General features: G+C 36.4%; 1 protein-coding gene across 13 annotated transcripts in view; it reads right to left on the bottom strand.

Moving 5' to 3' along the window:
• The window catches only part of SOX5 (SRY-box transcription factor 5), a 1,016,716-nt gene that overhangs the window by 213,915 nt on the left and 787,360 nt on the right, over nucleotides 1-15,441 (bottom strand). For 11 of the 13 annotated variants that reach the window (XM_076007578.1, XM_076007575.1, XM_076007577.1 and 8 more), the window contains one exon: nucleotides 2,970-3,142. In XM_076007578.1, coding sequence (XP_075863693.1) covers nucleotides 2,970-3,142 — 173 coding nt within the window. Of the gene's footprint in view, nucleotides 1-542; nucleotides 905-2,969; nucleotides 3,143-15,441 lie in introns of those variants that run through there. The other 2 variants (XM_076007586.1, XM_076007585.1) reach the window with 1 other exon arrangement.

Below are 15,441 nucleotides of genomic sequence, written 5' to 3'. Positions count from 1 at the left end.
CATTTTAAAAGAGCATATCCCTCTATCTGCTACCCTCATCCCCAATTCCATGCCTTATTTTTCAAACTAATACTTATCAACATACACTGTAGTTTACTGGTTTGCTTACTGTCTCTCTCAACTAGATTTCAGCACATGAGAGATTGTTGCCTTTTTTATTCCCCCATTGAACCCCCAGTAATTAGAACAGAATCTGGCATCAGATTGGTGCTCAATGGACATCTGTTGAATAGATGAATGTGGAATGGAGCTCAGAATCTGGTAGAAAGGCTGGTCAGTGAACAGAACCCTTAGTGTTTGTAAGGGCTGTAATAGGACTACTAGAGCGCACAGAGTAGGACTGTACTATGCTGAGTATGGAGTGGTGGGAGGAGCGTCAGGAAAGGACTTCTTAAAAGAAGATGAACCTGACCTGACTCTTAAGTAGTAAGTATTAAATGTCCTTCAGGAGGAGATCTGTGAACACAGAGTGGTGACTATGCCTGCCAGCTCAGTATGGTAGAGGGCAGCTGGGAGAGCCAAATAGGCTCTGGAAACCTGACCTGTAGCTGTCACCAAGGCTCTTCTCTCAGGCTGTGGGAGGTGGCATTTCGGGACATCTTGCCAACAGAGGAGAGAAATCCCGGAAGAACCTAATGGTATCTAGAGTTCTAAGGAGAATGTCAGAGGTCTTGAGAAAGCAGTAGAATCAAAGGATTCTAGAATCCTTTAATGATCTTCAGGGATTGGGCAGAATGTGAAAGAGGAAGAAAAGAAACTTCCTCTCCATCAGTGATTTCTTAAAGTTTTCAGGACAGGTGTGCCTTTAGATTTACCAAAATAAGTAGAGATGCTCTACAAAGAAATATTCCCATCTAAGCTAAATCTTTAGAGGCTACTAGGATTCTCCAGAATTGTGATGTCTGAAGGATTGAGAATTAAGGATAAAAAAAAAAAAAAAAGTATGGTGTGTTTTATACTGGCACAGGCAAACATTCTGAACTCTTTTATCATGGGGTAAAGCCAAGACAAATATGGGCCATAAGCAATAACAGGCCAAATATATCTTTAACGAAAGTGATGAGGCATTTTATTAAAAATAAAAATATCATCTTTCAGGCAGAGATGAACCTGAGCAGAGAAGAATGAAATGGAAATAACATAGGGGGAGCAGGTGCCCCCCAAATATAATCTGAGTATTCATCTCTTTCAAGTCTGCTAGTTTATATTTTGAAAGCTGTTCAGAAGGTTTTGCAGGCATGTGTAGACACACAAATACCCTTGATTAAATAGTGGCCTTCCTCTACTTGAAGTAGTGAGTGGACTGTAACATGCCTGTAACATGGGACAGTAATGGGACTTAGCTGTAGAAAAGTGGCACCATCCTTCTCTGTAACCTGACCCTATGAAACCCTCTATCATACCTTCCCTTTACTATTAATTTCTTTAAATAATAATTCATAGGCATTGCCTCCATGTCCTACTGCATACTTGCCAGTTATTGTCTGATTCCTGCTACTAAAACTCACTCTTCAAGGTTAACAATGATAATCTAAATGACAAACCTAGTACCTTCAATTATATTAGAATAACTACTTTTCTGTAGCATTTAACACTGTCGCCTATTACTTCCTAAAATTTCCATATTTTCTTGTTTCCTATGACACCAAACTCCTGGCCCCCGTTCTGTATCTGATTCTTTCTGGATAAGTTCATTTTCCTCTCTTTGCCAGCTATATTCCCATATCTCCCAAGGATCTACCCTTAGTTCTTTTCTACTTTCTTGTGATATTTCCACTCTAATTTAAGGCCTATAAACATGCCATATGTCTGCATGACATACTCTGGCCCCAGATATTACTATGGCTGCCTCTTATACGACATTTAGATTGATCATGCCCATGAGTTGCCTCTCTTTCTCAGCTAGGCTCTCGGGAGTCCCTGAAAATAAGCCCAGTGGCCACAGCTTCCGAAAGATTTATCCAACCACCCAATCTAAGAAGCACTGACTTGTCATACCAGTCAACATTTATCATATCACTCTTTTTGCATTTCTTCAAGTTACTTATCACTATCTGATGTTATTTTGTTAATTTATTTGTTCCTTTGTTAATGATATCTCTCATTCCACTAGAATTTAGGGGCTTTGTCACTCTGGTTAATTGACACAGCCTCAGCAATCAGTGAGCACAGTACCTGGCACATAAGAAGCACTCGATTATTATTAGTTGAATAAATGAATGAATGTTATCTACTCCAGGGTTTAAACACCATCTCTAAGGAAACAACCTAAAAAATCTAGTTCAACCCTCTCTTCTGAACTGCAGATTGGTATTTCTAGCTGTTTCTCACATATCTCCAAATGGGGAACCTAACAGCCCTAGTTAAACATAATAAAACCACCTTCTTTTCCAAATTTGTCCTAATTTTTCCTGTATCTAGAGATGACATTCTCATTCTCCCTATTACTGAGACTCAACACTTTTCCTCTCCCTTTTGCCCCCAAATTGTTACTAACCATAACTCTTCCACCTGTTTATTCCTTTCTTTTCTCTTCTCTTTGTCCATGATCACTACTCTGCTTAGATTCTCACCATTTTTCATTTAAATTATTATAACAGCCTCCCAACTGAACTTACTACTCCCTAATTGGAAATTCACTTTACTTGTTGAGTCCCACCTGCTCTTCAAAGCCTGTCTCAAATGTCACCTCTCTAATGAATTCTTTCAAAATGTTTCTTACTAGAATGTTCTCTTGACCCTCCATGGTTCTTTCTGGTATTTCTCTCATGACCTATCAGAATTTACCTTGTTTACAATTACTTCTATGCTACTTACCACCAAAGTATTTAATAAGCTTTTTAAGATCTAGGTTTTTCTGTGTTTGCTTTGGATTTTGCCTTTTTATTTACTTAATTGGGGTGGACGGATGGACTCATTCATCAGAGGAATGTCTGAGGAAGTTGATCGCATCTCCAGTTCTTACTTACCTGTTCTTGTTGCTGCTTAGCCAGCTCCATTTGCTGGCGCTGCTTCTCAATCTGAGATGCAGCTAGTTTCTTCTGTTCATCGTGGGCAGCCAATAGTTGCTCTCGCAGACTGGTCAGCTGATTGATCATGCCCATGAGTTGCCTCTCTTTCTCAGCTAGGCTCTCGGGAGTCCCTGAAAATAATATGGCAATAAAACAGACAAATAAATGAGAAGAGAGTGATGCTTCAATGACAATGGCTCTGTTGTATAAAAAACTAGTCCAAATACAAGGTCCAATACATATAAAAACATTATTTCCTTTCTTTTAGATTTTCACTCAACAGTAAAAAGTGATGGCTATTTATCTATTATAAAATATCAAAGTAAACCCGGCTCTGCGGGACAACAGAATAGTACACTGGACTTCTAGACAAAATATCAGAATGAACAAACATTGCGAATATTTTCTATTTATAAACAACAATAATCTATCACTTTTTTCTTTTATTTTATAAGTAAATAAAAACTTGTTTGCTGAGCATCTATTACTTTAAATGTTCTATGCTGGGGCCTGCTGGAAATAAAAAGATATGTAAAGCACAGTTCTTGGCCTTAATTACGGTAGTTTTTCTTCTAATTAAGAGGCAAGACAAATAAAAAAAGAAGCAAAAATATCATAGTCACAATTATTAAAACATCAAGGCATTAGTATTAGTGATATGATTCTCTATTCCTTAAAAATAAATCTTGAAGAACTAAGGCCGGGCGCTGTGGCTCACGCCTGTAATCCTAGCTCTTGGGAGGCCGAGGCGGGCGGATTGCTCAAGGTCAGGAGTTCAAAACCAGCCTGAGCAAGAGCGAGACCCCGTCTCTACTATAAATAGAAAGAAATTAATTGGCCAACTGATATATATAAAAAAAATTAGCCGGGCATGGTGGCGCATGCCTGTAGTCCCAGCTACTCGGGAGGCTGAGGCAGAAGGATCACTCAAGCCCAGGAGATTGAGGTTGCTGTGAGCTAGGCTGACGCCACGGCACTCACTCTAGCCTGGGCAACAAAGCGAGACTCTGTCTCAAAAAAAAAAAAATAAATAAATCTTGAAGAACTAAAGAATCCTACGATAAAAGACTGGATAAACCTATTTTGCCAATCAAGTTTTAGACTGTATTCTCATATGCCACTCAGTATCTATCTTAAAAAATAAAATATAGGTAATGGAGAAAATATTAAGTTTAAGAACACAAATATAGGCTATCATGAAATAACGAAATATGGTTGGCAAACTAACATTATGTAGGAGAGGACACCCTCTTTAATTACAATTTTCACTTCAAACCTAAGACACTAAACACTCTTTTAATAATGCATTTGCCACCTGTATACAAAATTAGATAGAAAGATCTGTTACAACTCAGTCACCCTTCTCAACCCCACTGAATTTCTCCTACCAATTTATGCTGAAAAAGTGAGTGCTTTTTGGGGAAGTAGTAGCTTATAATTTCCATATGCCCAGTTAGAATAGAAAGTTTTTAATGTATTTTATATACAGACTAGAGAACAAACATCCAAAAAAGAAAATTCTATGTGAATATAAGGCAAGAACTATTCTTTATACTCTTTCTCATTATCAAAACCTAACCTTATTCAAGGAAGGTGATCAATAACATGTTGCTATTTATACCTCAGATATTTGGATTCTATCAAAAGAGGAGAATATTTACTCTAAGAATAGTAACTACATGACTATTGTATCCTAATATTAAATAATCTAAATATGTCCTGGGAAGGTTTTCTTAATGAAAATATTTATATGATAATAAGATGTGCATCTTCCTACATTGTTAGGAGAGAAGTAAATTGCTATTACATATCAAGGAATATACACAAGAACAATAATATGTATCATGTCTTGGAATGCTCATAGCCTTCATGGACTAATTCTACTTCTAGAAATCTAGCCCAAGAAAATCATAAGAATTACAGGTAAATATTAATCATTATTTTAAATGAAATACTAGAAATAATCTAAATGTCACCTGAGGGAAAAAAGCAAATAATTATGGAATATCCATATAGTATTTTGCAGCCATAAAAAATTATTTTTGAAGAACATTCAATGATATGGGATCTTGTTCATGATATAAATCTAGGTACAAAAGTTGCAAAGAAATGAAACACTTGCATAAACACCTTGATGCATGCACATATCTATATTTGCACACAAAAAAGACTGAAACCAAATTTACCTACATATTACAGTGGTTATTTCCAGGAGATGAGTTTATAAGTCATTTTCATTTTTTCTTCACATTTCTGTAGTTGGCAATTGTTCCACAATTAATACTATTAACATAGTTCTTTATATACTCAGAAAAATGTATTTTACCTCAATATGTAGAAGTATAATTTAAAAGCTTCAAGTGGCATTATTCATTTTAGTAAGTGATATAATATGAATGTATAAACAAATACAGTCATCCCTATATGCAAGAGATCGGTTCCAGGCCCCCTACCTCTGTGTACATGCTAAAGTCCCACAGTCTGCCCTGAGAAGACCACATAAACGAAACCCTGCACAGATGTGGGTTCACATCTTGTGAATGTAGTATTTTGGTTCCATGTTTGGTTGAAAATATTCTGCATATAAGTGCATTTACATAGTTCAAAGCCATGTTGTTCAAGGGTCAATAGTATATTATTTGCTGGCGAGTATTAAAAAATATCATTTGGCATTCAGTATACGAAAGACTAACAAAATTGTTGTCTTCTTCCAGTCAAAGACATAAATAAGATTTATTTCAAATCTAAAACAAAATTTAGAATTTTATAGTCCATAGTCAATTCAGACTTTTTGAACCTTTAGCGCACCTTCCTAAAGCCTTGGGCCTTCTCATGTGAATTCCTGGACACAAATCCAATTTGTTTCAACTCCTACTTAGCTAACCTTTTCTTTTCCATCTTTTTCACTGACTCTTCCTCTTCTGCCACCCATAAATGTTCATATTCTTCCCAGTCCCATTTTTTACCTTTATCTAGACTTAAAATAACTTACATGCTTCAACTCATAAACTCTATATTTCAATAATTCTAAGTTGCATACTTTGTATATTGTAACCTGAGTTTTAAAATAAAATAAAGTAAATGAAATGATAAGGCATGTGCCAACCTTAAGACTGGCCTCAGCCCTAGTAACCTATTTCTAAGTGCACAACAGGTATCTTTTTTTTTTCCTAAGGGACAGGCTTTGCTTTTTTCTCTTACTTCTCTACTCTATCTCTGCAACTGACTTATTTAATTGAAAGGTGTTATCTTCAATCCCTTAGATTGTTTCTTCTCTTTGATCTACTCTATTCTTGAGGCTTTCCATTGTGTTTTGTAATTCCTTGAATAAATTCTTAATTTCCAGAATTTCTGTTTGATTTTTCTTTAATATTTTCAATTTCTTTAGTGAATTTTTCTTCCAAGTGCTGGATTTTTTGGTGTGGTTTCTTTGAGTTGAGTATCCATTCTCTTGCATCATTGAGTTTTCTTATAATCCATGTTCGAAATTCTTCTTTTCTCATTTTACTGTTCTGAATTTGGTTAATATGCATTGCTAGAAATATGGTATTTCCCTTTGGGGATGTGCTTTCCATTTGATTTTTCTTACTTTCAGAGTTTTTTTGCTCATTTCTTCCCATCTGGATCAGCTGTTGTTTCTAAGTTTTAGATTTCTGTTTGGATAATGAAGGCTACAGTAACCAAAACAGCATGGAATTGACACAAGAACAGAGACATAGACCAATGGAACAGAACCAAGAACCCAGATATAAAACCATCCTCATACAGCCATCTAACCTTTGCCAAAGCAGACAAAAACATATATTGGAGGGAAGAAACCTTATTCTATAAATGGTGCTGGGAAAACTGGATAGCCACCTGTAGAAGATTGAAACAGGATCCACACCTTTCACCTCTCACAAAAATCAACTCACAGTGGATGGTAGACTTAAACCTAAGGCACATGAAACTATAATAATTCTAGGAAAATAGGGTGGAAAAAACTCTTACAGACATTGGCCTATGCAAAGAATTTACGAAGAAGACCTCAACGGCAATCACAGCAACAACAAAAATAAATAAATGGGACTTGATCAACTATCATGAGAGAAAACAGCCTACAGAATGGGAGAAAATATTTGCACATTACACATCCAATAAAGGGCTAATAAGTAGAATCTATACAGAACTCAGGAAATTCAGCAAGAAAAAAATCAGCCAACTCTATCAAAAAATGAACAAAGGACATGAACAGAAACTTTTCACAAGAAGATAGACTAAGGGCGGACAAACATGAACAAATGCTCAACATCTCTAATCATGAAGGAAATGCAAATCAAAACCACAATGAAGTATCAGTTATCTCCATTGAGAATGGCCTTTATCAAAAAGTTCCAAAACAATAAATGTTGGCGTGAATGCACAGAGACAGGAACACTCATACACTGCTGGTGGGATTGCAAACTAGTACAACCTCTGTGGAAAGCAATATGGAGATACCTCAAAGAGCTACAAGTAGAACTACCATTTGTTCCAGCAATCACATTACTGGGCATCCACCGAAAGGAACAAAAGACATTCTGTAAAAAAGACATCTATGCTAGAATGTTTATAGCAGCACAATTCACAATTGCAAAGATGTGGAAACAACCCAAGTGTCCATCAATACATGAGTGGATTAATGAAATGTGGTATATGCATACCATGGAGTTCTCAGCCACAAAAAAACGTGGTGATCTAGCACCTCTTGTATTATCTTGGATAGAGCTAGAGCACATTCTACTAAGTGAAATATTAGAAGAATGGGGGAAAAAGCACCATATGTACTCACCATCAAATTGGTATTAACTGATCAACACTTAAGTGTACACATAGTAGTAACATTCATCAGGTGTTGGACAGATGGGGGGGGAGAGGATGAGTATATATACACCTAATGGGTACAGTGAACACTGTCTGGGGGATGGACACACATGAAGCTCTGACTCGGGTGGGGAAAAGGCAATATATGTAACCTAAACATTTGTACTCTTGTAATATGCTGAAATAAAAAAAGTAAAATTAATTAATTAATCAATTAATGAGACAGGGTCTCTCTTTGTTGCCCAAGCTGGAGTGCAGTGTGCAATCATAGCTCACAGCAGCTTTAAACTCTTGGGCTACAAGCAATCCTCCTGCCTCAGCCTCCTGAGTAGCTGGGACTACAGGCACGTGGCAGCAGCCCAGCTAATTTTTGAATTTTTTGTAGAGATGAGGTCTTGCTATGTTGTCCAGTCTGGTCTCAAGCAATCCTTCTGTCTTAGCCTCCCAAAGTGCTGGGATTACAGGTGTGAGCTACCGCACCCAGCCCAGACATACACTTTAAGTGTACATCTCAGTCATAAAATTCAACATGTAAAAAGTAGAATTCATAGTTTTCCTACAATTTTCAAAGTATTGTCACCCAATCAACATTCAAAGCTAGAAATATTAACATCATGCTCAATTCTCTTCTCAACTATCCATCCCTGTATAAATTGTATCAACAAATTATAGTAATTTTTCCTCAAAATATCTTTGTTTTGTTTTCCTTTAATTTTAATTAGTTAACAATTTTTAATATTATGTTCACATGAGTAAATAATTATAAAAATATATAGTAAAAGATCTCCTCCCAACACTGTCCCTTCCATCACTGTCCCTTCAAAGGTGCAACTGCTATTATTATTTTCTTGCATATCCTACCCTTGTTAAAGCAGATTTAAGCATATACGAGAATATTTCTTTATTAGTTTGCCAGGGATATTGTAACAAAGTACTACAGACTGGGTGATTTAGACCACAGAAATTTATTGTCTCACAGCTCTGGAGGTTGCAAGTTCAAGATTAAGCTGTCAGTAGGGTTGATTTCTCCTGAGGACCATGAGGCAAGGGTATGTTCTAGGCTTTTCTCTTTGGCTTGTGTGTGGCTGTCTTCTCCACGTGTCCTCACATCGTCTCCCTCTGTACATGTCCCTGTCCAAATTTCCTCTTCTTATAAGGATACCAGGTATCTTGGATTAGGGCCAACTGTAATGACTCATTTTAATTGAATTACCTCTGTAAGATCCTCTGTCCAAACAGGCTCACATGCTGAGGTTCTAGGGCTTAGGACTTCAGTGTATAAATGGCAGGGGGAGGCGAGGGATTCAGACCCTAACCATTTATTTTACACAAATGATCATACAGCACAAATACCGCTGTGCTGTACTTAGGAAGAGTCCTTGTTCCAGCCTCCCTTCCCCATCTCCACTGCCGTTCTTCATCATCTTTTCCTTGCATCGTAGCAACCTTCTCATAGACCTCTACTTGCTTCACACTGGCTTCAGAGTAAAGTGCCAATTCATTCTTAGAAATGAATGAGGTTCTTCAAAGTATCACCTAAGCTTCTCATTTCCTTTGTGCATCCTAACTGCTAGCCACACTGAATTTTCTGCTGTTACCCCACCCAACACTTGCAAATGCTGCCCTTCACAAGTGCCTTGCCCTCGTCGTTCTCTCCCTAAACATTCATTCTTCATGTTCCAGCTCATGTATCTTGTTTTTTGTAGCTGTTTTCCTGATTTCCACTGATTAACAGCGTTCCCTTCTTTGGGAATCCGCACGGTATAGGTCTTCATTATAGTATTTGATCATTATGTTGCATCATCTTACATTCACGTTTTACTCCCAAAGCCAGCAGAGACAGCTGTGATGGCAGCAATTGTAAATTATCAACTTTTATATCCTCATTACCTACGATAGGTAATGACAAATAGCGTAGGCCTGGCATACAGCAAATTATCTAACATTGTTTAATGGACGACATAAACAATAAAAGCCCCTTCCTTTTAAACCACTTTCAAGTGGAGGTATGCCATGTAGCCAGGAGAAAAGGGAAAATGTTTTATCCTCTATGAATTGCGCAGGGATTCTAGTTTGGGCTCTAGAGAGTCGAGCCAAGGAACTTAAGCTTTTGCAAAAGAAATCTTCCCCATTTTTATGAAAGTGGCAATATAAGATGAAGGAGTCAATCCCATGGTTTCATCTCTAAATTATCCTGTTGTTCACAATGATCTCCAAGTGGTTGGAGCGGGCTCAATAAGGCGTCTGTGAAGACTGGAGAAACTAGTGAGAGTCACAAAACAACCTGCACTTTAATAAAGCAAAAAGAGCATTATCTAGATCCTTGGAAAACCCAAGAGCCCTCTCAAACAAAAAGAAGAGCCATTGTTTATTCACCGAGATTCAGACTTTTAAGAGTCACACTAGTCCCTAACACTATGGAGACACAGTCATGTTTGTCCATACATCTGACTCAGATACCTAACAGTGTGAGTTCATTTGTGGGTGAGTGACTCATAATGATTTATTTTCATGTTTCAGTTATTTTCACTCTTGCATGGTTTTAATCTATGTTAGTCCTGTTTCATTCCCCTTAGAATGAAGGATTACCAAAGAGACAAAAATATTGTTTCAGTCTTCCTCTTGCCTAATAACTACAAGGCACGGCACTCATTTATATGTCTGCAGGTTCCATAGAAGCAGCACAACTCAGAACATTCCTTAATATAATGTGACAGAAGTCACAAGGGAAGGGAACTAGCTTCATTCACCCCCATCTCAGTAAGAGGTATCACCATCTGTACTTTGCTTAGCCAAAATCAAGGTGTCCTCCTTCATTTTTTTGTCTGCTTCCTCTTCCCTATATAATGCATTGGAAATCTATCAACCCTAGAGTATATCATACACCTGTCCATGTATCTTCATTTCCACTACTACTCCTTAATCCATGCCACCATCATCTCCTGCCTTGACCATGACAACAATTTTCTAACCATTGTGCCGATTTCCAATTCTTCCACTCTACAGACGAATGTTCAGAATGATCTTCTTATAAAGGTAAATCACATCATGTCACACATCTGTATAAAACCATATCATAGCTTTATTCTATGCATGAAATAAAATAGAAACTCCTACTCTTACAAAGTCCTGAATGGTGTAGCCCTTACCTTCTTCCCTGGCATATCTCTTCCCATTTTCTTTCTTGCCAATGTGTTTCTTTGAGTTCCCCTAATACCAATATGCAAACTTGCTCCCCCACAGGACCTTTGCATGTCAATCGTTTCCCTCAGAAAATTATTCCCCTAGATCAAGGTTTCTCAACCTCAGTGTTGTTGACATTTCGGGTCAGATAATTATTTTTGTGGTGAGCTGTCTTGGATGGCATCTCTGGTCTCTATCCTTTTCAGGAGTCCTCAAACTATGGCCCGTGGGCCACATGCGGCCCGCCGGTGTTTTTGCCACCGCTGCCTGTCCTGCTTAGCAGCTGACTCGTCCCGGGCCCACAGTGCACATATGTGGAATGTGCGCTGCACTCTCCAACGGCCCTCCAACGGTCTGGGGGGACAGTGAACTGGCTCCCTGTTTAAAAAGTTTGAGGACCCCTGCATGCAGGTAGGACCCCTACACACCCCTAGTTATAACACCCAAAAATGTCTCCAGGCATTGCCAAATTTCCTCTGGTGCAGCAAAATCTTACTCAACTGAGACTATGTCAAATGACTGGCTTTTATCTTTCACACATTCAGCATGTACTCACCAAGCACCTTCCATGTGCCTCACACTATTGTAAAGTGTACAAGTACAAGCCTGAAAAGAATGATTATCTTCATAGAGCTTAAATTTCAATGAAAAAGTTAATAAACAAACAAAGACACCCAGATCTGTCTAAGATAGTAACTTGAAGGCCAGCTCCTCAGAGGGGCTTCCCTGAACACTGAAATTATAGAAGTCACCATATCTCACTTTCTACCACATCTTCCAATTTTTATGCTGTTCACAGTGGTTAGCATTATATGCTGTATTCTTGTTGATATATTTATTTATTTATTGTATCTTCCAGAGTAGAGAATAAGCTTCATGATAACAAGATACCAATGTGTTTTGTTCAACACTGTATCCTCAGCATCTACAGAATAATGCCTAACTCATAGAGGACACCTGATGACCACTTGTTGAATGAATAAAATAAATTAAAAAATCTTAAGAACAGAGATAAGTCCATGATTAGCTGATACTGCACTATTTTATGCACAAGGATAATCCTCATCAGGATTACCTAAAGTAAGAATGATCTCAAGTGCATTAAAATAATAATAAAAAAATACATGGAAGCTGACATATTCCCAATTTATTTTATTTCATCCAAATAAAATAGACACATGGCTTGAAATCAAATCATCATGATCAAAGTATCTAAATCAAGGAAAAATAAAAGTAAACGCACTCCAAAGGACAAAAGCGCTAGAATTTTCAGCCTAAAAATAAACTAAAGATTATGCTTTTTTTTCTCTCAGGAAATTACCATAAATTTAATTCTTTGTTTCAAAGCAACAATCTTTCCCAGGATTTATTGTTTGTTTGTTTGTTTGTTTTATTCATGTTTCTTAAGACTATCGGTATAACAATTTGGATAGGACTTGGTTTAATTTTTCTTATCGAAATGTTGCTTTCAACTGGTATTCCATTTGAAGCATCTGAAAACAATTCATTGTGTTACCTTTAAAATTCGGCCTGCTGAAGAGCTACTACTGGACTGTAAGCTCTAAGAAGGCAGGAATCTGTCTACTGTATTTGCTACCATTCTATCTCCACAGCTAACACATGGCAAGATAGATAACAGCCTTGTTAGATAAACTGAAATATAATGAATAAAAACTAATAAGCTATTCTAAATTTATAAGTAAAGCTTTTAGCACCATTCTTATCCAACAAGAGAGAAAAGGCAGAACCCTCATCAAAAGGGATAAATGAAAATGGCATTATTCCAATCCTTAAAAGGGGTATTTGTTGTTAGGTTATCCAGTATGCAAATGCCTATTAATTGGTCCTTTTCATTAAGAAAGAATGTAACCAAGCTTTGATAAAATTTTCTACATATTTTTTACTGCAACATAGATATGCCTCAGAAGTTGGAGTCAATTAAAATTATATAAGGAATATCATAGTTTCTTACATGACTGAGTATAAATTAATTGATACTATCTTATACACTAATACTATAAGTATTTTTACATTTTTAAAAAAGATACTTATTATTGCTTTTAACAAAATAGTGTTGTTTTTGCTTCAATATTCTAAAGGGTGGGTCTTGGCTTGGATTTAAATCTAGAAAGCATTCAGTTTTAAGGATGACTGCCATTAGAGTGAAATGAAACACTTAACAAAAGCAGCTATAGTCTTTATTACTATAGTTCAATAACTGAATGTTTTGTTTCTGAGACTTTATGAAATAGATGTATGTATTATAATTTCTATAGTAAAAGCAAGAGTCATTCTTGTTACCTTTTTAAAAAAGTATGGTTCCATAAAATCTCTTAATATGAATTTTTACCTTTTAATGGTGACTGTATTAATAATTTTAAGGACTTTTCCAAAGACTATTCCATCCATTTATAGTACTTAAAATACAAAAACCATTATTTTAGGTATCACATTAAATATGATGCATTTAGAATATAGTCAATAATAGTCATCTCAAAATATGTCATTTTTCATTTGTCACTCATTCCTCAAATATGTGACAGTTTCCAAACTTTGGACCAACAGAAAATTAGGTAGTCTACAAGGGGAAGTTCAATATGTAAATAGACTAATAATACAAAAACAGTTTTTGTTCTAGGGACAGATCTAGGGACAGAATATCTTGGGCGCAAATTATAGGGGTTCTTCATCAGGGTATGGTGGGCCAGGAAGTATTACCAAGTTTTAAAGGATTTTAGAGATCACCCAGTCCATCTTTATTGAAGACAGACTGCCAAGCATTATGTAAAAAGCACAGGTTTTGAATCCAGGCAGAAGTAGGTTCAAATCTCTGCCACAGCTACAGTATGTGGTTTAGGATAATTAATCTCTTTAAGTCTCAATTTCTACATATGTAAAATCAAAATAAAATGATTTTGTCACACTAATTTTGTAAGGAAGATGTTTATAAAGTACATGTAGGAAAGATGTTTATGAAATGGCAGGCAATAAATAGTAATCTTTTAAAAAAAAATGAGTAGATAAGGAAATAAGCCAAAAAAAGTTTCCTGATATCCACAGCACTTGGAAGAATCAGCCCCCAATAACATCAAATCACTTTGACTACACTATGCTTCCCTAGTAAATGTTAGTATAAAACACAAAAAGGTTTTAGGTCAATTGCATTATCCAATGATCTAGATAGTGTTTTAACAAGCTTTGGAGTCCATATCTACAAGACAACAAATAAAGTTTTTATAATTATTTTAATTTTATAATTTTTATACCTCTCAAAAAAGTGAGTATTTTTTAAATGAATGAATGAATGAATGAATGAATGAATTTTTAAATTAGAAAAATGTCGAGGAGAGGATTTTTTCAGGTATAAAATGCAGATTAAATATGTAAGAGTTGAGTGTTTCACATTACGTTTAAAACACACATTATTGAATGCCTGCTTTGTACTTAACAAGTACAAAGTATGTAAATCTTCCTGCGTGGTGGACTGGACCACCAATATCCAGGAATCAGCTGTGACTTAGTGGCTGGTCGTTCTCTTCCCATCACTAGCCATGTTTATGTACTGGCATGAGGGCGCCGGCATTCTGAGACAGAGCAAGTCACTGGTTTACAGAAAATGTAGTCACTTTTTGTTTTTATAGGCATTGCCAAACTTATTTTGAAAACTTATATTCTGTGTGCCAGCAGTCTTTCTTTAGTTCTTATGAAGTAGTTTTTACAAAAAGTGAAAACATTACTCATAAGCAACTATAGAGGAACTATAAAACAAGCTTAGTGGAGATTAAAAACATTAAACATTTACTCTATTTAGAAGTAAATGACTACATGTTATGTACCTTCCTTATGGCTGACTCTTGTATTGAACAAGTTCCAGATCCAACAGTTATCTCAGAAAATAATCAACATTTCCACCCCCTTTGTAAAAATGTGCAGACATACATGTTTTAGGTTAATGTGCAAATGTAATAGCCACAAGATTACTATTAGCAAACAATGTGACTTTTACCTTGTTACTGTATTTTAAAAGAATGGGTTTAAAACAACCATCAAAGGGATATAGACAAGACGTATCGAAATGCTAAAATATTAGTTTCCAAGTTTTAAATTTATAAAACTCCAAGGATCACTTACTAGATTTTTTACCTGGGTTCTGATTCCTATTCCAAACCCGCTTATTTTCAAATCAGCTAATGTTATTTAAACAGAATTAATTCTGTCAAGCCACATACTGAATCTACATGTCTCTTTAATCTCAATATTTTACATGTCCTCTGCCAGGGGTGGGGAAAACTGTGGCCTCAAGGCCACACGTGGCCCCCCAGATCCCCAAGTGTGGCCCCTCGACAGAGTCCAAACTTTGCAGAATCCAAACTTCCTTTTATTAAAAGGATTTGTTCTATAAAAT

This window comes from Microcebus murinus, chromosome 10 (assembly GCF_040939455.1).
Source record: "Microcebus murinus isolate Inina chromosome 10, M.murinus_Inina_mat1.0, whole genome shotgun sequence".
Taxonomy (NCBI): Eukaryota; Metazoa; Chordata; class Mammalia; order Primates; family Cheirogaleidae; genus Microcebus; species Microcebus murinus.
The sequence above is the reverse complement of the archived record's forward strand: the minus strand, read 5'-3'. Positions and strand labels throughout refer to the sequence as shown.